The sequence below is a fragment of the Solea solea genome, chromosome 15, assembly GCF_958295425.1.
Source record: "Solea solea chromosome 15, fSolSol10.1, whole genome shotgun sequence".
Lineage (NCBI taxonomy): Eukaryota > Metazoa > Chordata > Actinopteri > Pleuronectiformes > Soleidae > Solea > Solea solea.
In genome coordinates this window covers 14,058,517-14,080,419 of record NC_081148.1, presented here as the reverse complement: position 1 = coordinate 14,080,419, position 21,903 = coordinate 14,058,517, and the positions used below count along the sequence as shown (strand labels likewise).

General features: G+C 43.1%; 1 protein-coding gene across 3 annotated transcripts in view; it reads right to left on the bottom strand.

The window, feature by feature from the left end:
* LOC131473925 (uncharacterized) overlaps positions 1 to 21,231 on the bottom strand; it is a 29,082-nt gene extending 7,851 nt beyond the window's left edge. For 2 of the 3 annotated variants that reach the window (XM_058651545.1, XM_058651547.1), the window contains exons 1-23: positions 20,589 to 21,231; positions 20,048 to 20,131; positions 18,763 to 18,906; positions 16,238 to 16,384; positions 15,555 to 15,746; positions 14,850 to 14,936; positions 14,495 to 14,613; positions 14,273 to 14,387; positions 14,069 to 14,146; positions 13,851 to 13,966; positions 12,444 to 12,606; positions 8,290 to 8,426; positions 8,082 to 8,178; positions 7,531 to 7,680; positions 7,137 to 7,286; positions 6,281 to 6,537; positions 4,117 to 4,246; positions 3,318 to 3,518; positions 2,755 to 2,907; positions 1,630 to 1,847; positions 1,144 to 1,327; positions 892 to 1,047; positions 65 to 442 (exon numbers count right to left, since the gene is read on the bottom strand). In XM_058651545.1, coding sequence (XP_058507528.1) covers positions 65 to 442; positions 892 to 1,047; positions 1,144 to 1,327; positions 1,630 to 1,847; positions 2,755 to 2,907; positions 3,318 to 3,518; positions 4,117 to 4,246; positions 6,281 to 6,537; positions 7,137 to 7,286; positions 7,531 to 7,680; positions 8,082 to 8,178; positions 8,290 to 8,426; positions 12,444 to 12,606; positions 13,851 to 13,966; positions 14,069 to 14,146; positions 14,273 to 14,387; positions 14,495 to 14,613; positions 14,850 to 14,936; positions 15,555 to 15,746; positions 16,238 to 16,384; positions 18,763 to 18,906; positions 20,048 to 20,131; positions 20,589 to 21,080 — 3,948 coding nt within the window. In that variant the 5' untranslated portion in view covers positions 21,081 to 21,231. The remainder of the gene's footprint in view (positions 1 to 64; positions 443 to 891; positions 1,048 to 1,143; positions 1,328 to 1,629; positions 1,848 to 2,754; positions 2,908 to 3,317; positions 3,519 to 4,116; positions 4,247 to 6,280; positions 6,538 to 7,136; positions 7,287 to 7,530; positions 7,681 to 8,081; positions 8,179 to 8,289; positions 8,427 to 12,443; positions 12,607 to 13,850; positions 13,967 to 14,068; positions 14,147 to 14,272; positions 14,388 to 14,494; positions 14,614 to 14,849; positions 14,937 to 15,554; positions 15,747 to 16,237; positions 16,385 to 18,762; positions 18,907 to 20,047; positions 20,132 to 20,588) is intronic. The other variant, XM_058651546.1, reaches the window with a different exon arrangement.
* Positions 21,232 to 21,903: the final 672 nt, after the last annotated feature.

Here is a 21,903-nt window from a genome sequence, read left to right as displayed (position 1 = left end):
GTACTGTATGTAGCCTTTAATATTCTATGATGACTTCTAGTGTGAAGTGTTGAATGTTTCTCACCCTGTGGACAGGCTCAGAGTCATCCTCCACTACTGCATCCGTCTTAGCAGGTGCATCAAGCACCTGAACATGGCTTTCCCCTGTGTTACCAAAGCTCAGGATGAGGTTGACTGTGCCACCTAGAGCCGAGTTGCTGGGCTCCTTGAGGACCATGATAGACGGTTTGGGAGACTCTGACAGGGAAGCCTCACCTCCCTGTGGTCCAACACTTTTCATGACCTCATACCCGTCCTCGAACTGCCTCTCCTCCTGCTGCTCAGGTTGTCTGGCCACAAGAGACAAGGGCCAGTTGTCTCCTGCTGCTTTTACTTTGTCTTTTTCCGAGGTGACAAGTGTAGACTGATGGAACTGGTAGGCCTCTGGTTTAGGAACTGAAATCTGAATAAATGAAAATAATATAAAATACCAATATATTTACATTGGCAAATAATCAAAGGTTCAGTAAGCAATGCTTGAGTTACAATTGAGCATGAAGTCATTGTGCCAGCTAATGCCAGTCACTAGTGAAAACAGACATTTCACACAATCTGACAAACTACGCAAGTTATATGAATTAAATGAGTTCATTGTGTTACCAACTGAAGTGACTCTGTGATTCAAGTGAAGTCTGTCAACCATTTTGTGTTTTCAGTGAAGCTCTGAGTCATGTTGAGCTCATTTGTGGCTTATAGAGAAATGCCAGACCAATACTAATCCTCTTTGTCTTTGATGATTACATACATATAATCAGCAAATCTTTTGTTCTTAAAACACTGAATTATGATAGTCCATAGTCCAATTATCTCTTCTCCCAAGTCCTTAGCATCAATGCCTTTCTGCATATTTACCTCAGTTAATGAGGGGCAAATTGTAGCCTCCGAATAAATGCTGTCTTGTGAAAGATCCTGACTGCTCTTTTTATGAAACCACTGCTGTTTCTGAGCCCTCCAGTGCACCAAGATCCATCCAAGCATACTCCGCAGTTCCTCCATGCGCTCTCTCACCTGCAAAACATTACTGAGTGTTTTTAAAGGCAGAAAAATCAATGCAACAACATAACAAAGGATCAGAGAGAGTCGTGAGTGTGTAACCCTGCTCACCATCTGTGTGAGGTGGTGTTCTTTGTCTAAAAGGTTCCTCCCTGTGGCTGCCAGCTCATCAAACTCCTCAAACCGTTGCTCTATCTGCATGTCCAGCTCTGCAGCCAGTGGCCTCTCCCCATCTTTCCCAGGATTTAAGGCAGTATCTGAGAAAATGCACGACCTGGTGTCTTCAGTCCATGAGCTATCCAGAGGAGTGGGGGGGGGGTAAGAGGTGGCGAGGAGACAAGAAACAGAGCTGTGAGAAAAGCCATACGTTCACAAAACATGAGCATGGCCAGAGTCTCTTTAATAGGACGACATTCATCGCCTTGTCACACCCAGGGAACTTGCTCTGACCCCCCCAGCACATCCTAAATTATACATTTCACAAGGGACCTGTGCATGTGCATGACAAGCGGAACATCCTGTTCTTTTCTTGAGGAGATATTGACAAACGTCAGGCCCAGATAAGGGTCACATGATCCCCACCCACACCCCGCTTACATCATGGAGAGGTAGCGCCGAAAGAAGTCTCGGAGCTGCATAAACTCTTGCAGACGTGATTTGTTCTCCGTCACACTCTTTCCCAGCTCGGTGCAGACCAGCAGCGTCGCCTGGATCTTCGCCCTGAGTATGTGCATTCTCTCTGGACAAAGGTCGTCCAACCGGGAAGCCAGGTTCTTCATCTCCTTCACCTCCTCCCTGATGACTTCATGGTCGATCTGTGGAGAATCAAAAAAAAAAGAAAAAAATCTATCATCTCTCATCAAACCTGGTATCACTCAAGACAGCCTGTACCAATTGTATGTCTGTATGACTATGACCTCATCCCCGCAGCTTTGCGCATAATATTCAGCTGGAAACTCATATGGTGTACATGTGGCCTGCCACGCTATAGCAAGCTTGCGATCGTATTTAGATTTTGACGAGGCGGTAATTAATAGCGTTGAGGTTTCTCTGGGAGTAGTACTTCATAACATTTCTCAGATACAGTAAGTCTCAAGAACACTGAGTTGTGAATGCCTGTGTGCTGACGGCACAGTTATTTCAGTGCAGGAGATTAGGTCATTTCTGTTCTTCAACGGTATCAAATCCAGACAGCTGTGTGTGTATGTGTGTGTGTGTGTGTGTGTGTGTGTTATAAACACAATACTGCCCAAAAATGACTCACACATCCCCAACCCCATGACCTCTGGACGCATGTACACACCCCCCCACATTTACTAACAAACACACACACACACAAATTTTGAGAGCTAAAGAATTGTGACTCATGCAAGCATAAATAAATATCCTACGTGAATAATAAACTTTTACACGCTCTGTGTGTGTGTGTGAGATTGCATGGTGCAGTTTATATAACAAATTAAACACAGCACAAAGCGAGGTGGGCTGGCCTTTTTTTTTCAGATGTGAGAAAATCTGGCACAACAGGAAACAGACTGTGGAACAATGTGTCGAGGGCTAGCTTGAGAAAGACAGGGGGGGCCTCCCATTTTTTTCATCACACAGAGCAAAACGTCCACAATCCAGCGTCAAAGGGATGGAATACTGGATTGTATTAACACTAGTGAATCATTTTAAATGTTTACACCATAATTATAACACGTGCCAGCTTTCCCCTCTCACCTCCAGGTGGTCCTGCTTCTCCTGAAGAGCCTCGAGGCCGCACCGGTCTGGCTCACACTGGATGGCCAAGTCTGTCTCCCTCTCCAGGATGTCCAGGCCAAGCTCCTTGCTGCAGCATAAGCACTCCTCCACATTCACTGCTAGGCTGGCATGCTGGCGAGGCACAAAGTCATGAGCACTTGAGGGACGCTATGAAGTCGATACACTTCACTGTGCATTAGTTGTTGTGCAGTGAGAACCACATTTGAAATAAGTCTTTAAAATGTTGTCATGAAGTTGGCAGGCAGGTACTGCATGTGCTGGTTATTGAAGAATAAACTAAATCAATATGAATAGTAGTGGCTTGTTTGGCGGCTTTTATTGTAAAAATACATAGCCACAAACAAAAGTAAACCAGATGCTGTTCAATTAGTTTGTGCAGCTGTTTGTAACAAAAATGGAGGGATTTATAAGGTGTTCATCATCATTATAATATAACGAACAGTACTGGAACTACGTGGTTTTATGAACTAGAATTAGAGCTCCAAAAAGCATGTTTTCCAAAGTGACTCTAATCTCTTTACCTTGCTCAGAAGCTCCTGGATGGCCTGGTCGTGGCTCTGCGATCTGCCTCTCTCCCTCACTGTGTCATTCAGCATCTCCACAGCTTCTTGGAGTACCTCCACAGGGTCCCCCATGCTTTCTATCAGGGGCTCACCACCACTACCACCACTGCTTTGGAGTCCCAGTAATGTAGGGGCTGAGGAAATCTCACTGTGGAGAGGCTGTTGGGTACAAAGAGAGAGAGAGAGAGCTGCTATTGAATTGTCGGCTGTCGAAATGATCTTATCTGTTCTCCATCTGATTGCTGATCTCACTCCAATACAATGGAAGTGACCAGAGTATTGTTTTAACTCTACTGAGAGTCACAAAACTCCAAATGATCCTCAGAATAGTAAGGCCTATATCTTCAGGAGAAACTACTTATGTGCATTTGGAAATCTGTGGATTATTAATCTGCTGATTAATTTTGTTGAACTTCATTTTCATGATACTCGGACTGTCATATATGAAAAGTCCATTCATCCATTTTCTACTGCTTCATCCTTCAAGCAGTAGAAAATGTGATTGCAGGGGGAGCTGGAGCCAATCCCAGTTGACATAGGTCACAAGGTACAATCTGAACAGGTAACTAGTCCATCACATGGTCAACATACAGAGAAGGAAAACTATTCACTCTCACACTAACTTAATACCCAATCTGCATGTTTCTGGATGGTTGGATAAAGCCAGACTACCTGGAGAGAACCCACGTGCACACTCCACAAAGAAAGACCAAGATAACCCATAAGAGTTGCCACTCTCTGGTAAGATGTTCCTCACCTGGCCCAGGTTATACTGGCAACCATCCTGGCTCTCCTCAAGCTCCACACGCTCCAGGAACTCTGTCAGCATTCGTGTGTCCTGCAGCTTTGAGCTCTGCTGGGTCAAAGCACTCTGGACACGATGGTACCTGGGCAACACACACACACACACACACACACACAGCTGCACCTTAACTGTAATCCACATCCACATCTACAACCCTACATCCTTCAGCAATGACCACAGGCAGCATATTGCGGGGGCACTGTTTATGTAATCATATATCATGTGTCACATAAACATATGTTGCACTTCAAGGCATGGAGGTACTTTGTCCGTGCAGAGTTTATACCTGAGATGGTAAAGGGAGCAATTTCAAAGGGTATTTTTCTTAGTAATAAATGAGCCGTAAGTTGCATGTAGGTGTCATTAAATAATGACATCATCCCAACTGTTTTACAGCTGCTTAGTGAGAGATTCTTCTTGCACCAAAGTCTGTCCATCCCTGCCCCATATAACACTGCTGCCCTGGAAACACTTTTCTTTGGTCAGCTTTGTGTTTGGAGTCTGAAGTTATGTTTATGGGCATAGGTATGCCCAGTAAAAAAAAGTATAACGTCATTAGGTTTTTGGGAGACAATGGTAACAACCTTTCAAGGCTTCACCGGAGAGACTCAGACTCAGAGAGACACACTGACAAGCTGTGGGCCAAGTGCACATGAGGACTGAGAGGAAGACCTGACAAATTAATAAACTTGAGCCTTGCAGTGAACGAGTGCATAGGTTACATTCAAACGATCACGTCAAATAAATGCACACAATGATAATTAAGTCTATCAGGACCACACAACTCTCTCTCTCTCTCTGTTGCTCAGTATAGGATTGTTTAGATGTCTTGTCACCCGAGGATATTCCTGCACTGCACACAGGAAGGGATTTGTTTTATATTAAGACAGATGGAGTCAACAGCAGCATTGTTCTAGTGGTATGTAGGAGACACGGGGCAGAGCTGCATTAGCAGGAGCAGTGCCAGCTGAGTTGATTAGCTCAGCTGGGGTGAGTTGACTAATCAACCTCTCTTTGTCTTGGCAGTGGTGGCTGGACCAGAGGCGAGTGGCTGGAAAGACATGCAGAATCAGTCAGTCAGTCATCATCTACCGCTTTATCCTCTGCCAGAGGGTCGCGGGGGGTGCTGTGCCAATCTCAGCTACATCGGGCGATAGGCGGGGTACACCCTGGACAGTTCGCCAGTCCATCGCAGGGCCACACACACAGATAGAGACAAACAACCATTCACTCTCACACTCACTCCTATGGTCAATTTGGAGTGTCCAATTTACCTAATCCCCACATTGCATGTTTTTGGACTGTGGGAGGAAGCCGGAGTACCCGGAGAGAACCCACGCACACACGGGGAGAACATGCAAACTCCATGCAGAAAGGCCCTTGTTCCAACCGGGGCTCGAACCCGGGTCTTCTCGCTGCAAGGCGAGAGTGCTAACCACTACACCACCGTGTGACCCGACATGCAGAATATTTAAGTTTATATTTAAGTAATCATTTGAAACTACACCTGCTCTGATATCTGCTGGGTAAACTACTCTGTGGCAGTGACTTTGCTACAGGCTGCAAACACACAGAAGTCCCCATGAAAGGTCTCAGGAGTGAATGATACTAAAAAAATAAATAAACCTGCAGACATTTAGCAGTGTGATGGGATAAATGCTTCTTGTCTCCACCCGCCCATGTACTGCCAGTGCTTACACACAAATGACTCCTCAGTCAAATCTGACAGTTCTGCTTCACAGAGCCCGTTTTCAGATGAATGACACGGCACACGCATGACATTACATCGGTTCTGTTCATGGAGACCAAACAGATGCAGAGTGAAAATATCAACAACAACAAAATCACCACATGTTATTTTCTGCAGCTTTGAACAAGAACATTTTTTGGTTGTTGTTTTTTTATGAATAAGCCCTTCCATGTTGGATTGCATGCCAAACCCAAACCTGACCTCTTGGAAACACTGACAAAATGTTTAACTTTATTTCCTGACCACAATGATGAGCAAAACTCCCAAGGTCTGTGGAGACTCATCAACAACATGAGCCTTCCATGATGAAAGACAAGGAGGGGCTACCCTAACCATTCCCATTCCTCCTCCACAAAAAAAACTCACTTTGTTTCCACCTCCTCCATGCGTGCTGGCAGCCATTGTGCGTGCGGGTGACTGTGGACGTGGAGGCGGTCCACCTCTTGTCTCAGAGCAGTGAGCTCCAGGCTACGTGCTGCCACCTCCTTCTCCAGCAGACAGCTCTCCCTCTCAGCCATGCTCATTGTTTCAGGGTCACCGGCAAGTGCGGATTCCTTCATGGAAAGCTCCACCGATTCCAGCCAAGCCTCCAGGCTGCCCAATGCCTGGAGGACTTTTACAACCTATACAGTGTGCAAGCAGAAAGGAAAGATTGTGGTACTGCTCTGATTTGTAAGGGATTCAATGCACAGCAAAAACAACTACCAGTGATGGACTGTAGAAAAAAGACAATAGTCATACATCATGGAAATAGATCATTTACATGTTTTGCACTAAGAGATTTACTTTTTCCAAATAGGTCATCAATCTGAACTAATTTAGAGCTTCTTTCCAGTTCCTAATTAAATTATATGGAGGCACAATTTATATTTCTTGTAATGGCCTTCATAAATTGTTAGGGATATACAGTAACTGACATACATACATAGGAGAATTTGTTTTAGGTTAGGGTTATGGGTTTATGCTCATAAATACAGTCGCATACAGATACATTCCAAATCAACTGAAGACATGGTATACCACAAAAAAACTGTGACTACACAAACTAAACACAAACAAGCTCCTCCTCACACAAAGTAAAGCAAATTAAAAATCTTCAAAATCACATGTGCGGACACACACAATGTCACAACCATAACGTTCCCCGACAACTTTAAAAGGTAAGTCACTGCCTCAGCACAACTACAAATGTGTGATTCCTGTGAAAGGTTTTGAGTCTTACTCTGAAGCCGAGCTCCTCCGAGGCTTTCAGAAATACAGCGTTCCTCTGGTGCCGCCTCCGCAGTTCTTCCCAGAGGACTTCCAGCTGGCTGAGGAACTCTTCGATCTTGGTGCTGCCAGGGTGCTGTGCACGGACCAGCCCACGTCCCTCCTGAGGAATATGTGTAAAAACCCATGAGCGTGTGTGAGGATTTAGGAATAGGATTCATGTTGCAAATTGTAGGTTTAATCTCATTATCCGGGTAACTAAAAATGTCTCATCGACTTGTTATATGATTAAACCCGAAACCAGATTTCCCCACGGTGCCCAAAATATGGGAAACACTTTTATTCAGGCATTCATCCCACAGGCTCATGTTGTCATTAAGTGAATGTGATGGTGTGCCTCTGGTTACCCTTTTGACCACCTCTATCCTGGCTTTGTTGGTGAGGATATCTCGTTCCAGAGTGTGCTGACACCTCCTGGCTGCCTCCAAACCCTCAAAGCTGGCTATTGAACACACCTGTGTGGCCATGGACACGTTGTCTTTCAGCCAGGACAAAGTCTGTCAGGGAGCGACAACAGGGAAAGTAATTGGGTTAGAGAGAGCACTGGCTAAATGAACAGTATTGGATCGCAGAGTGGAAAAGAACGGCATTAACCAGAGTACAGCTGAGGATACCCATCATGGCCTTTAAGTACATCCACAGCATATTAGTAGAGAATTCTCCAAAGTAGGGGGAGTAAGTCTGATTTGAACAACGTGACATAATGTCTGTGGCTGGTCACAAAAGAAATTGTGTAATAGCTGATGAGTACATCTGCAGCGCCAGTTTATTCTAATTAATTTTGAGGTCAGTCATTTCTGTGTCAGCGTATGTTGTATAAATTATACAGACATTTGTGAAAGTTCCATTGTTGGTGTGAAAGGGAAATGCACGTTTTGCCTGGCATGGGTCGAGTCACCTTGTCAGCAGATGCAGTGAACTTCTGAAGCTGTATGTGAAGCTGTGGGTGGCTGTGGGGGCCGGTGGCAAGTTTGGGCTCTGTTCTGGGCTTCGTGCTGCAAAGAAAACACAAACGACGTGACTCCATTTATGACCCACATAAAAGACTGGTGATTATGTAAGTCACAGAGACGGAGAGAGAGAGAGAAGCCAGTCTGAAGTGTCACCTTTCTGCCTTCAGCTGACGTCTGACAATGACTTCATTGGCTCCGTCTCCCACAGGAAAAGAGGTGCGGTTCGCTGATTGCTGTTCCTGGCTTTGGCTGCTCGGGGTTCTCCTGCCACTCTCACATTCAGCAGCACTCTGTGGACACAAGAGTAAAAGTCTCGGTGGGAAAATCCAAAAGATCAGCGGCATTACATGCGAGCAGTGTTTTTCTTTTCGTCCAGTGAATAAATCTTGACTCGATGCATAAACGTCTCGGATGGAGGACTTTATAGACATGACGCCGCTGTTGTAGCTTACAGCTAATGTCGATGTAACAATGTGGCTGGAGGAGCCTGGACAACGTGGAAAGTTGCCCACAATTAAGTCTCTCCTGTAAGTGACCCAACCCAACGTTGCCTTCTCTCAGCGAAAGAACCCAGACAAGGGCTAATGACACAAGCCGCTTTTTTTGCTGCTTGACAGCATCAAAGGTAGAAATAAAACACATTAATACAGATGGCAGCAATCGTTTAAATAAATCATAATTGCTTTATGAAAGAACACATTAAGCTCAACAAGGTTGCAAACATATGCTAAACTACTTTGATGACTAAAACGTGCTAAAGAGCCATTGCAGTTGGAAATATAACCCTTTTAAAGCCTCTATTCCCAAACGTCATTAAATAGCAGCAGTGTTTTTTCAGCCTGAGATGCTGATTTCTTTCGCCGTCCACTCTGCGTCTGTTTACAACTATGAAGGTTTTTTTTTAGAAAGGTCAATGCCTGAACTACAAACCCGCTCTGCAGTATGTATGTGCAGAAATGTCAGCAGCCATTACGCCTCTTTTACAACCATCTAAATGTTGGATATTCCAACAAGAGCTACATGTATCTGGACTATTGCAGACCCTTGCATGAACCTGTATGAAACGCTGTATTGTACCAGAGTCCGACAGAAGCAGTGAAGAATGTCTTATATAAAAATAACGTCTGTCGCACATGCAAGTGCTGGCTCTTGTCAGTGTTGAATTTTTTACTTGTCAAGTAAAATTGAAATTCAGAATTTACAACCAAAAAGCACAAAGCAACCATTATGATTATTATTATTGCTTTTATTATTACAGTATTAGCCAAAAGAGCAGTTAATGTGTTACAAAGAACTCACATGTAAACAATAAAAGCACAAACAATGGATCATTATATGAAAGCATTTAACACTGTGTACACTGTGTTCCCTTTAAAACAACAGACAATATAAATGGAAAAACAAAACATGAAGTAACCAAAGCCCTTAGAATCTTATACAAAAACAAATTTAACGGGGAGTAATAATGTAATAATATAAGCATCATCACCTCAGTATCCTTCACAAAGCCCTGTCTGGCATCGACTGGTCTAGCAGCACGGATCTTTCAAGGTCAGATGGAGGCTTGATCAGAGATTGACCAAATGAGTCTAACTTTCTATGTTTTGATGGTGGGAGGAAACCACGCAGACACGGGGGAGAACATGCAAACTCCACACAGAACGTTCCTAGACCGGGAATCAAACCCAGCTCCTTCTTGCTGTGAGGCACCAGTGTTTACCACTAAGCCACCATGCCGGCTCATACACTGGTTAAAGCTGTTAAACCAACACTCTCATGTGACAGACCTTTAGCCTTTATGCGTTCCAACGGCTTGCACAGTAAACAACTCAGCCTCTCACAATTGTCTCCTATTTCAACATACTTCTCCCTGTCTGGATACTGTTTATTCTTATCTGTTTTCTACTGAGCGTGTCTTCCCCTGTGTGTCTTTCTGCAATGTGCAATGAAGTGATGTCAGCCAAGAAATATCACTTAGCACCAAGCCCATCTGGTCTGCAGCCCCAGCATCTGGTTACAATTAGCCTGAGAAACAGACGATAGCCATGTTTACCTCCAGAAACAAGAAGCTATAGCCCTGCTAACACAGACATGTATCCATACAGACAGAAAGACACCAAACCTTCACAGTGACAAAGATTTCATGTGACTTGTGCTGTTCACACTGCCATGCGAAACAAAAGAGAGTGAGAGAGAGAAAGAGAAAAGACTAAGTAAGCCAATTTATGAAAATGTTATGTATGCAAATGTCTCACCACCAGCCCACAGACCTGTGCAGCTGCGTGTTGTACTGTTTAAAAATACTGTAATCAATATAGCACACTTGGCAGCAGCTAAAGTTAAAGTGCTGCAAAGGTATGTGACAAATTACTTTTACTGTTTAATTGATGGTTGTGCCTGGCTCTGAGTTTGGCCCTTGGGCTCCTGGGTTTTGTTTGCAGGGTCTCATTAATCCTTCCATAAAGAGTCACGAGGCTCACAGTCAGTGCACTCAGGTAACTCTCAGTTCAGTGCAGTAAACCCGTCATTCCAAGTTACTGGGTCCGGACCCACACATGGGTTAGGCAGAAAATGTAATCCATCCTTATTTTTATCTGCATCTCTAAACCACATAAGGGAGCGTGTTCATTTTCAACCACAGTCACAGGTCCTGGTGTCGCTCCAGTGGCTGATGTCACACAGTCCCGTCATACCTAAGTCAAAATCAAAACAACGCCATTTTGGCAGGAAGACATGCTGTAAAGATGGCGAACCTTAAGAGAACCATGTGAAGTTAATCAATCTGTCACATGTGAGGTAAACACGCATGAGGGTTGACATGAACTGACCCCTGATTTGTCAATGAAACACAAAAAAGCCCAAAGAACAGACTGCAGCTAAACTACCACATGAGAGGCAACCAGACAAAAACATACTGCACCCTACCCTACCTGTCTTTAACATGTGCACACTACATGTGCATATGTGCACTACTACACATCCATAAAATTAAGAGTTTATCCATTTATCAAACATATAGTATATCACTTGTAAATGGGTGGCTTGCAATAGGTAAGAACACCAATGGACATTTGTCATCTTTAGAAAGTGGATTCCCATAAAAAAAGTGACTTTAAATAATACTAATTCCAGTGAAAGGGCTCAGGAATACGACAACAACCGGACAAGCTGGCTGCCCTGGTGGGCTCCTGTCACAGGTGGCAAAGCCACAGGTTCAAAAAGAACCTGCAAACATGAACAGGGGCATGAACTGAACCAGAAAAGTGGGGAAAAATGGAAAGAGTTGAGTTTTCTCTCCTCAAGCCTCTGGGCACTTTCTCACTATGTAAAACGAGGCCAGAGACTCAGCAGGGACCTCATAAGAACTCAGGGTCTGCAAGACGAGATGAACATTGCACCATGGGATCCATCTGGTCTGAACACAAAATAGCCACTTCACTTACATACTGTGAAGTGATTTAATGTTTTTACCACTTAGACCTCCGTATACCCCTGCTCCTTCTAAATAAACTGTAGTATTCCCTCGTGTGTTTTAGGACAGTGGGATTTCTTCAGCACCCGAACTATGTTCAACAAAATGCTTTCACTTGTCTAAGATGAAAAATGTTGTGTGTTGAGGAATCTGTTTGCTCTGCAGATAGACCCACAACCCTGGATTGACCTAAACACCATTCATTAATAAAGTATTAATCCCATAACTGTGTACTTTCATTGGAGAGCCCAAGTTATAATTTCACCATAAAGTGAACTTTTCAGTAAAAAGCTTATTTTCTCTGGCCCAGCGCTCAACCTTGCTGTACAGTCACAGTGTGACATTTTTCACGAGAACATATGGAAATTCTTGAGCCAGGGTAAATAACACCTCTAAAAGCTCTTCCTGTGACCTATACATGGCGATATATTCATAATTTGCAGACTAAGGTTCTTGTTAGGAGACGGGGAAGCCTAGTGCCAAACTGGTATTCACCTAATCAAGGGCCTCCTCACAACTGGGACAACAGATGATGTTATTTTGTGAAACTAACTAGCTGGTAGAATGGAAAACCAGCAGTGTGTTTGGTGCCAAAGAAACCACTGCCCTGCAGCACATCCGGCAGACTCCAGAAATACTGTTATTTAGGAAAAACCCGGTTAAGTTGTAAATCAGGCATTTTCCAAACCAAAGGACAAAGTGCGTCACTTTCTTTGGCCACAGATGTCGTAGTGCTGGAAGAGGCTGAGCTCATCTTGTGCCAGCACTGATGGCGTTATTCTCTCCCAGTTTACAGCCACAGCATGGTTTCTCCAGAAATACCAAAGCTACTTACCACACAGCCCTTCAGACGATTCTGCTCCTCCTTCACCTCCTTTCCCATGATCCTTTGGGTCTCTGTTCCCACATTGCACTGGGGTTCCCGCACTAGGGTCAGTGGGTCAGCATCTTCCCTGGTGAAAGTGGAGCCAGTAGGAGAGAGCGTGGTCCTGTCACTCCTACAGGATGAGCAGAGCATGGGGTTTACTGTGGTGCTGACAGCTGGGCTTCACGGGCCCACGATAAACTCCAATTATGGCTCTTACTTTTCTACCAGTGTTTGTGTTATTTGGTTGAAATAGCTTTGAACACAGCGGATAAGACAGATGAGATGACGTAATCTTTGGACCTTAAGATAGCACTGACATGAAAAGTTCTCAGCCTGAAATATTTGGAAAGCAGGAATGTTGGCGATGGAACTGCAGACAGTATTATAGACATATAAACATTTGAAAAGTTCAGTTTTTGCATCTTTTATTCAATTCAGTGATAAAGAACAAGAACATCAAAATGACTGATTCATGGTCCCCAGAGGATGGATGGTAATGGGTTTTGTTAAAAACAGTAATAACGTGCAGTCATTCAGCAATTTTCAGGGGAAACTACATTTCATGATCCCATGAAGTTTTTGTTTTTTTACATTTCTCCTTCAAGTTCTCCTATTTAAACAGGAAACTTCTTGTGGGACTATAACAAGTGTCAGTAATTCACTGAGATCTCCAGATAATAATAAATGTGCCATTTAATGTAGTTTACCACTGTATTTAAATGTGTTTCAGCTAGTTAATATACAGCTGGATATTTATTGTATAATAACAAAAAGTCTGACTTATTCTTGTAAGCGGTTCAAGGTACAATAAATCTGTTTTTTAAAAACATTTTTTTAAAGTTCCAAAATGATTCTTGTAAACATGTTTCAGTGTAAATTGTACAGACTATTCATGCTGATGGCAGGATTTCAGTTGTGAGATGAGAGCAACACAATGTTGCCAACTTAACTACGTAAGCAAACACATTATTCACTGTACAGCAAAAAAGATTTAAAAAAACATACTGTATTGTCGGATTCCAGTGTGGAAAATGAAACATTATAAACCAAAATGTGTGTGGTGAGTGATGATGCATGTAGCAGGCGGACTCAGACAGAGTGCTCCTTCACTTTGCTTATAATTATTCAATGATTCAAACCCAAATTAAACACAGCTAATCATGACAGAGGGATGAAGCTCATTTTCTTTTGGAGAACGTCTTCAAGGCTGTGCCAATGTAGACTTTTTATGTTGGGTACCAGTAGAATAATAACGGCATAAAACTGTTCCAGCTCAGTGAAAACCTGTGGAGGATTAATCACCATAGGAAATGGTGCATGTATTTTACAGGGGCCACCAAAGATGTGGTGCCCTTCCTCGGCCTGCTATCTTACCGGAATACTTTATGAAGAAGTGCCCAGCAGTCCTTCACCTCAGTCTGCTTCTGTGTGACGCCAGAGGCCAGGGCAGGATGGAGATTCGACAGCTGGGACACGCTCACATCTAGCATCTACCACACACAGGCCTGTAGGTTAGTAAGAGAAGGCTTTGCAACAGAGACACTCCAGATCTGACAGTGCGGTGTAACCGTGAGCGAAAAGATGTTTCTCACCATGATTTGACTGGCAATGTCGCGGATTTCCCGATCTCCTAAGTTGTCCCACTCTTCGGACGCGGATATGCTTTTCCTCTGAAAGAAAAGTTGTGGAGGAGAAAGTATAAAAGGACAAGGGTGCCATAGGTTACATGCATGGGAGAGGGGGGCGATATCCACAAACATAAATAATGAATTTGTTAGGGTTTTTGTTTTTATTACCATGCTGTTGATAGCAAACAATATATTATCAGCCTGCTGGTAGAAAGAGGACACCTCCAGCGCCAGCTGGAGATTTTCATGGTAGTTTTTTAGATGAGACTGGACCCTCAGCCACCTACAGAGACAACAGATGGCATCACAGATAATTTCACTCCTCAGTTGATTTTTAGATTGAAGATGCTTCATGCTATGTACCAGTTCAACTTCAGGGAGAAAGTGTACATTTTATTGATGTGTTTCCGTCTGGTGGAGATGTTTTTGCCATCTGTCTTCCCCTGTTTCTCCAGCTTTAGGGCTGAGTGGTTGATCTCCTCGTGGAGGTTTCTGTATAGCTGCTCATCCTGTAGGAAAACAGAGGGACACGGTCCAACTATGACCTCAGCTGTCTGTACCATACACCACGGGAGACAATTTGCAGTAAGCCATAGATAAATGATTTGGAGACCCCTGAAAATGTGAAATATAAGCCGCCCACATCTGGGAATGTTGGTGTTATTTTGGTTATATATACAGTAATGTTTAAATATGTTGTGATAGTTGTTAATCATTTATTAGCTTGTTCCTTGATGATGTTTACCTGTTTCAGATCTAAAATTCTTCTGGTCAGCTGCATTTTGTCAACATTCTCCCCCAGGACGTCCACCAGTGACTGCTCCTCCTCCTGCTGGCACATATCAGTCATCATAGGTCAGTGTCTGTGTCTCCCGTTTATTCAGAACCCAACCATCGTGTCTTTTCAGATGCTACCGAGGAGGATGCTGAACAGAAATAGCCGTCAACATTAGGAGACAAAACTATGAACTTGATACTAATGCACAGTGGAAGGAATGAGAGGAACCAAATAAAGAATAGTAACATCCTGCATTACATTCCCACTGGTCCATTATCAATCATCAGTTCCCCTGTGCCAGACCGGGATCAGAGCAGAGAGATAGACACAAGCCGAAAATAAACTATAGATGATTGCTTTTTGATAATAACAGGCAGATGTTTTGCATTGGTACACACACACACACACACACACACACACGCAAGATATTCTCAGGATACTGAGCTAATTTCCTGTATTAGCAAGTTCTGTTTTCACAGCATTTCTTGATTAGAGCTGTCGGATCACTCGGGGAGTGAAGTGAACTATATATATATATAAATGCATAATGAACAATTAGCTGAAAATCAAGTTATATTATTCCAGAAAAGTTTTCACAAAATAGCTATAGCAAATCAATGGAAATGGATAAGTTAAATTAATAGAATAAATTCTGCAATTAAACACAACAACCTTCTCTTTAATCCATGCCTCCAGTTTGTCCACTTTTTTGTTGAACTCTTGCAGGTTCTTGGCTCCGCCGAGGGCCCTCATCTGATTTGCAGCTGTCTGTTTAAGTGTCTGCCACTGGTCCCTGAGCTGGCTGAGCTGCTTCTTCACCAGATCAGACGTTGGGTTCAGCTTGCAGAGCAACTGCTCACCCATCTGTGGAAACATAAAATCACAGTTCATATTTCGGTGCAGCGCAGATGCTGGACCCAGATGAGGAAGCAACAGTGGCTGAGTGCATTTGACACCTCGAGTTTGTCGATAGTTTTTCTTTGCAATAGTTGGAAACCTGCCATCAGCCTCTTTGATATAGCCTTGAAAGATCTGTTCCTGTATCTGCATCCTGAGTGACAGGGGACAGGCTAATTATCAGTATTATATCACTTCCAAACACTTTCTCCGGATGGGAGGAAAGTATAAACTGGCTTGACAGAGCCGCCTGTCACACTGCGGTTCTGCTTTTCTCTCTGTGTGTTTGTGAGCTGACAGGATCTTTTAGCACCAAAGACAGTGATTAACAATCCCGTTCAGATCCCCCCCCTCAACCTGTTTAATAAAAGTTGAAAGCATTATTTTCTTTTGGCTTGTTCTGGTGACATGGTTATATTTAGATAAGTGTCCAGTATTGTGTTTAATCATTTTGTTACCTGGTTGAGTTGAATTAGTGTGTTCTCAAAGTCTTTGAGGTCTCGCTGAAGCGTCTGTGAGGCTTCCTCCCAGTCCTGCAGGGGGCAGCGCTGAACATTACAGCCATCCTTCAGATCTTGAAGTTTGCCTTTGATCCATGCCTCTGCCTATACATCACAAATACATGTTTAGGATACACTTTGCACTGTGCACAACCGCTTAGATTTGTTCATAGAGCTGATTACGCTGGTCAGTGACATCTGAATGACTTCAGTTTCACTAGATATACTTTAGGCTAATATGATATAATAGGTTTTCTGTATGAAAGTCATGCAAACAATGTTATTTTTGTGCAGATATAATGATAATCATAATGACATCTTGTATGTGTTGTGAGTCGAATGGATCAACATTGCACACAGCAAAGAGACAAAATACACTTTTATCTACACTAGCATTCACTCTCATCCCCAGTCTTCTATCTTTGTGATCTCAGAACACTAAACAAAGCGATGAAAGAACACGGTCTTGTTTCTGCCAATCAGCCAAAGAGGTCACATCTTCTTCCCTGTCTTAAAGTAATGTGCACCTCAGACACATCAAGAGCTGCCCTTTGTTCTACAGTGTTACATTATGCCGAGCTGAAGTTTATCTTGGCAAACGGCCGCACTCCATTGCATAAGTCTCGCAGAGCTAAATCCTCGACCGACATTTGTATGGCGACAGGCCTGCAAACCACGTGGCCAAATACAGAAACTATGGGAAAGTACATACTTGTTCTTGGTATTGGGAGAGACCATGACCCACAAAGTGATAATAATCGGACTGAATTAATAATCTCACTTTCAAAATGAGTCATAGTGCAGATAAAATGAGCAGAACTTTTTGTGATGACTGTCAAACAACCATTACGCGCACTAAAAAGCAATTATTTCATTACAATGAAGCATTATTTCCCAAGGAATTTGATGTGACTGATGCTGACTAACAGATTATACAGCTTCCCTTCATTTGAAGCAATAAAACATCAAGACCGCACATGACACGGCCACTAAACAACTCTTTGTTCAAGATTAAAATGTGATGTCAATCCTCTTCACAGAGGTAGGTCATTAACTTTACAAGCCCCCAGAGGCAGCAGAGGTATTTCTGGATAGAGCAGAAGGAAAAGAACTTGACAAAACAGGCCTGCCCATATCGCCGCACACTGGGTCCCATAATGACCTCATACAGGAAGTCTATGATTCCCTTGTTTCTTCCTGTTCACTCTCCACAACAATAGTCTGTTTATCAAACTGTTCAGTTGGCCGCACACAGCAGACAGAATGGACTTAATGTCATACAGTTTAGATTGTAATCCTGCCTCTGATTTTTTTTTGTGAAAGATCTCTTGCCACGGGGGAAAACATGTTTTGCAATCAAAGCAGAACATTTTAAAATAAACTCCATGTTTAGTGAGTAAACGAAGAAACCACTCTTTCTGGTTTTCATGTCCACAAAGGTACTAGATTTGTCCATTAAACAAACAACAAGCGGACAGTACGTGTGGAATTAAAGGTTCATCAACAAACCAATTTTTTTAGTGGAAGTTTTTCAACTTTCTATATCTTTTTTTATCTGTACAGATGGCCCTGTAATGTGTAATTTTAGCAATATCATTATGTTTTATCTAACTGGTTTAACTAATAGCTAAATTCCTGGAAAACAAATGGACCATCAGGTAACAAATCCAATTTAAACTATTCTTTTTTTTTTAAATAAAATTAAAATACCAAAGGCTGTTTCCTCTAAAAGCAACAGAAAATGTAAAAGCAGAGGGGCCAATAAGCTTGTTAAAATGAACAAGGGCCTACAGAGCTTTTTTTCAAGCACACACACAAACATCATATGCTTCCTTCAGCTGACCCATATGAAATTAATTTCTTATTACTGCAGATAAATGGCCTATCACTAGGACAGTTGCTCAACAGAGATCCGATGACCAAGCCAACTGTGGGACATAATGTCCCTCCGCCGAACTCTATGAAAAATGTCCTTGTATGTTGGGGTGGATGCAGTGATGAGATAACGCAACCAGTTGTGCGGCTTGGCGGAGTCTCTCTGGGCCATAGGCGTGAAGAGATGGAGCCAAACAATGATCTCATCCCTAAATAATTGCTTCACTTGTGGCGGTTTCCCCTCCCTCTCTTCCCTCAGCCGAACACAGCTCATACAGTTCTTGGGACAAAATAAGAACCAGTACATTTTTTTTTTCCTCAGACGGTCATGCATCAGGCAGCTAATCTGATTTCATCTCAGCAGCATCTCAGAGATGAACCCACTCCAGCTTTTATTATTTTTCTGTCTTTGCATCAGAAAAAAAAAATAGAGATTCTGATGAGCTTCATTAAAAAACAATCTGCAAAGTGAAGTGGAAAAAGAAAACCCATCCTCAAAAATTGTACTGGTTTCCATTTATATGAGGAAAGACAGAAACCGAAGGAGGGGAGAACACCAGTCGCTTTTCATGAACTGACAATGTGAAAATTGGAGTGTTACATTTTACCTGCAGAACTTCCTTGTTGAAGAGTGAGTTGCGCTGAGTGAAGCAGTCACTCTGTGATGCAACAGCTGCCGATGCTTCGCTCTGAGTGAGTGGGTGACTTTCTTTCCACTGAAGCTCCTTCATCTGTGATTCAGGCACTGAGATCTGCGTGAGCACACAACCACACGGTCAAACCAGTGTCGAGAATGTGATAGCAATTTGACTCTCTTTAATCAGCTTCTGATAAACCCCAACGTGAACGACTCGCTGTAATCACCTCACAATAAGGGGATGTTCATGTATCTATTCATATTCATTTTTTCCATACATGGTCACCACCAACATGTGTTAAACTGGCCCCAAGGTCCCTCTTCACAAAAACCTCTGCTGTCAGCACTTTGTGAGATTAAATGAACATGAATGGCACTTCACTAATGGACAAGCATTCCTCCTGCTCCCCAATCAGGAAACATCTGGGCACATGAAGGAAGTGGGAACAGCCAGATCTGTGAATGTGTGGCTTTTTGTTTCTGTCAGCCTTCTTGTCACCTTTGAAGTACTTCTCTAGATCATACTCATTCATCTATGTGCAGGTAGAGGTGCCACCACATTCTCCTCTGTAATTAAACACTTTTTTTGCCCTTAGCATGAATAATATATGAGTGACAGAAAGGTAAGGTATTGTTGTGGTTACAGAATAAAACAAATAGTATAGTTGTTTGTGCAAAAAAGGGGAAATGAGGCCACGGCCGTGTCCCTGTGTTATTATAACCAGCCTGCATGAGGACTAGACTTCAAGCTTTTTCTTTTGTTAACATCTTCCCTGACCTCATGTTTTCCAGTGAGCCCAGCCTCAGCGGGGTCTGCTGTAACAGAGCACTTCACGGCACAACACACGCTCATGACTTCAACAGGGATCGGGCCAAATAACACCGACTCTAAACAATCTCTGACAATATACTGTACTTTCAATGCTCTGCTTCTTTAATAAATCACAGCCAAACAAAAAGAAAACCACTGGCTATTTGTGAAGTGTTCAAAGATGTGTCTTTTCCACCTCTGAGTAACTTTGCTCCAAATGTATAATATAATAAACGGAGTCTGGCTAACGCACCATATGACTTCACTTCCTAAAGTCCAAGATATTCATCAACTTCAGACCCCACTGCCTCCCAACATAACAACAGTTTTCCTACAGTCAGAATTAATGTCGGGAAAAAAAGCACAATTATTTCCAATAAAACACATTCAATATCAAAAAAATTTGTAATAAAACCAAAAAATCGAACTGCAGATAGCGTTTTACCTGCTGTACAGATTTGTCTCTACTCGGTTTCACCCTGGTTTGTGCGTGTGGAGACTGATCACTGGCATCTTTTCTGAGTAAAACCTAAAACATAAAAGATAGAAAATATACAACTGAAAACTCGACAAGCTGGACAGGACAAGAAAGATGGCGGAGAAGAAAATAAACTCTCTTTATACGGTTTATGGTTTGGTGTCCAAGAAAAATGTCATAACTACAGTTTAAGTTACATTTTCTTCAAAAAACATTTCTATACATTTTGAATCTCAACTACAACAGTTGGACATGCTTTATCTGTGAATGTGCCAAAACAATATGTTGTAAAGCTATTCCATTATAACCAGTCAGACAAAAATGTGAAAAACATTATGTGTGCAGCATATGGAACATAATGGTACAGTGCCTGTTTCAGTTTAGTGTCATTTAGGAGAACCTGAAATCAAAGAACTTATTTTTTATTAAAAACAATAATTCAAATTGAAACAATGGCACATGCGTGGGATTCATTTTGTATATTTGCATCAGTAAGTGTGTACCATACCTTAAACTGAGAACTGGGCTTATTTTCACAACTCACTCCCACGATCCTGGGCAGATGTGGCTCTGACGTGCTTGGGATGTTGTTGTTGTTGTTGTTATTGTTGTTTTCAGATGTGGAGCCTGTGATTGAAAGCTGTTCAGGTCCCAAAGCCAGCTTGTTCTCTGACCTCTCTTTCCCAGAGATGGTGATCTTCTTGATAGATCTGGAGACAGCAGATGGGCAGTTCTGGTTCAGCTGGTCCTCTGCTGCCATGTGCTCCTGCTGTTCTTTCACTGGGGCTACTTGCTTGACAATGGGTGAGACCAGATCATGTGCACAGACCTGGGATCGACTCAGGTAGAGCGAGTTCAGGTTATGCTGTAAGGTGCAGTTGTCCAGACTCGGGCTCTGCAGGTAACTCTCTGTAAAATCCTGGCATTTCGGCACAGTGGGGACAGACAATTTTGTCCCAATAGTGAAGGGCTGCACCTTCCTCACAATGCTCTCAGACATGTCAGGCGTCCCGATACGAAAGCAAAATAAAGTCCAAATGAGGAAAAAGTCTGTCACATCCCTTTGTGCGTTCTCCTCACTCAACAGTTGTCCAGTCTGTGATCAGCAGGCAAGTGGAGGGGTTGAACTGATGAAAGGGGAGGGAGAGCTCAGCTCAGTTCTCCACCTTCTTGTGCATGTTGAGAAGACACAGCACACAGCCCAGGACGGCTTCCTTGGACTCCTGGGATCGAATGCGGTCCCAGACGTGGCGCAGTGCCGTGCCAAGGTGGGCAGCACCCGTGGACAGGGTTCTCCTGAGGAACTGAGCCACTGAGCCTGCCAGTCTGCTACCGAGGAGCCTGATAATCAGGGAGCGCAACAAGATGAAAACTGGCATGCTGCCTGACTGTGCTGTGCAGTAAAAAAAGGAAAACTCAAAAAAAGGAGGGGGAAAGAGGAGGGTTGTTAAGAGAGTGGATTAAGTCACCACCTCTCCTCTCTTTCTCTCTCTCTCTCTCTCTGTGTCTCCCTTTCTCTCCGTCAGGAGTGACAGAGCAGAGATGGGGGCTATAAAGCCTGGCTGTCAAAACTTCCTCTCTGAACCCGAGCAGAAAACCTGCAAAGATAAGAAGTAGAAGGAGAGACCTCTGTTAGACCTCTTCACTCACATCTTATCCCCTATGAGCTAATATCCTCAACTAACACACACACACCCACACAGCCTCAGCCTTACCTCCAGCCTGAGGTAATGAGCTTGGTTCCAGGACAAAAACTGCAAAGACAAAAAAAAAAAAAAAATCAAAGGTAGTAGTGTTTGGAAAGAGAGGGCTTCAAAGACTCA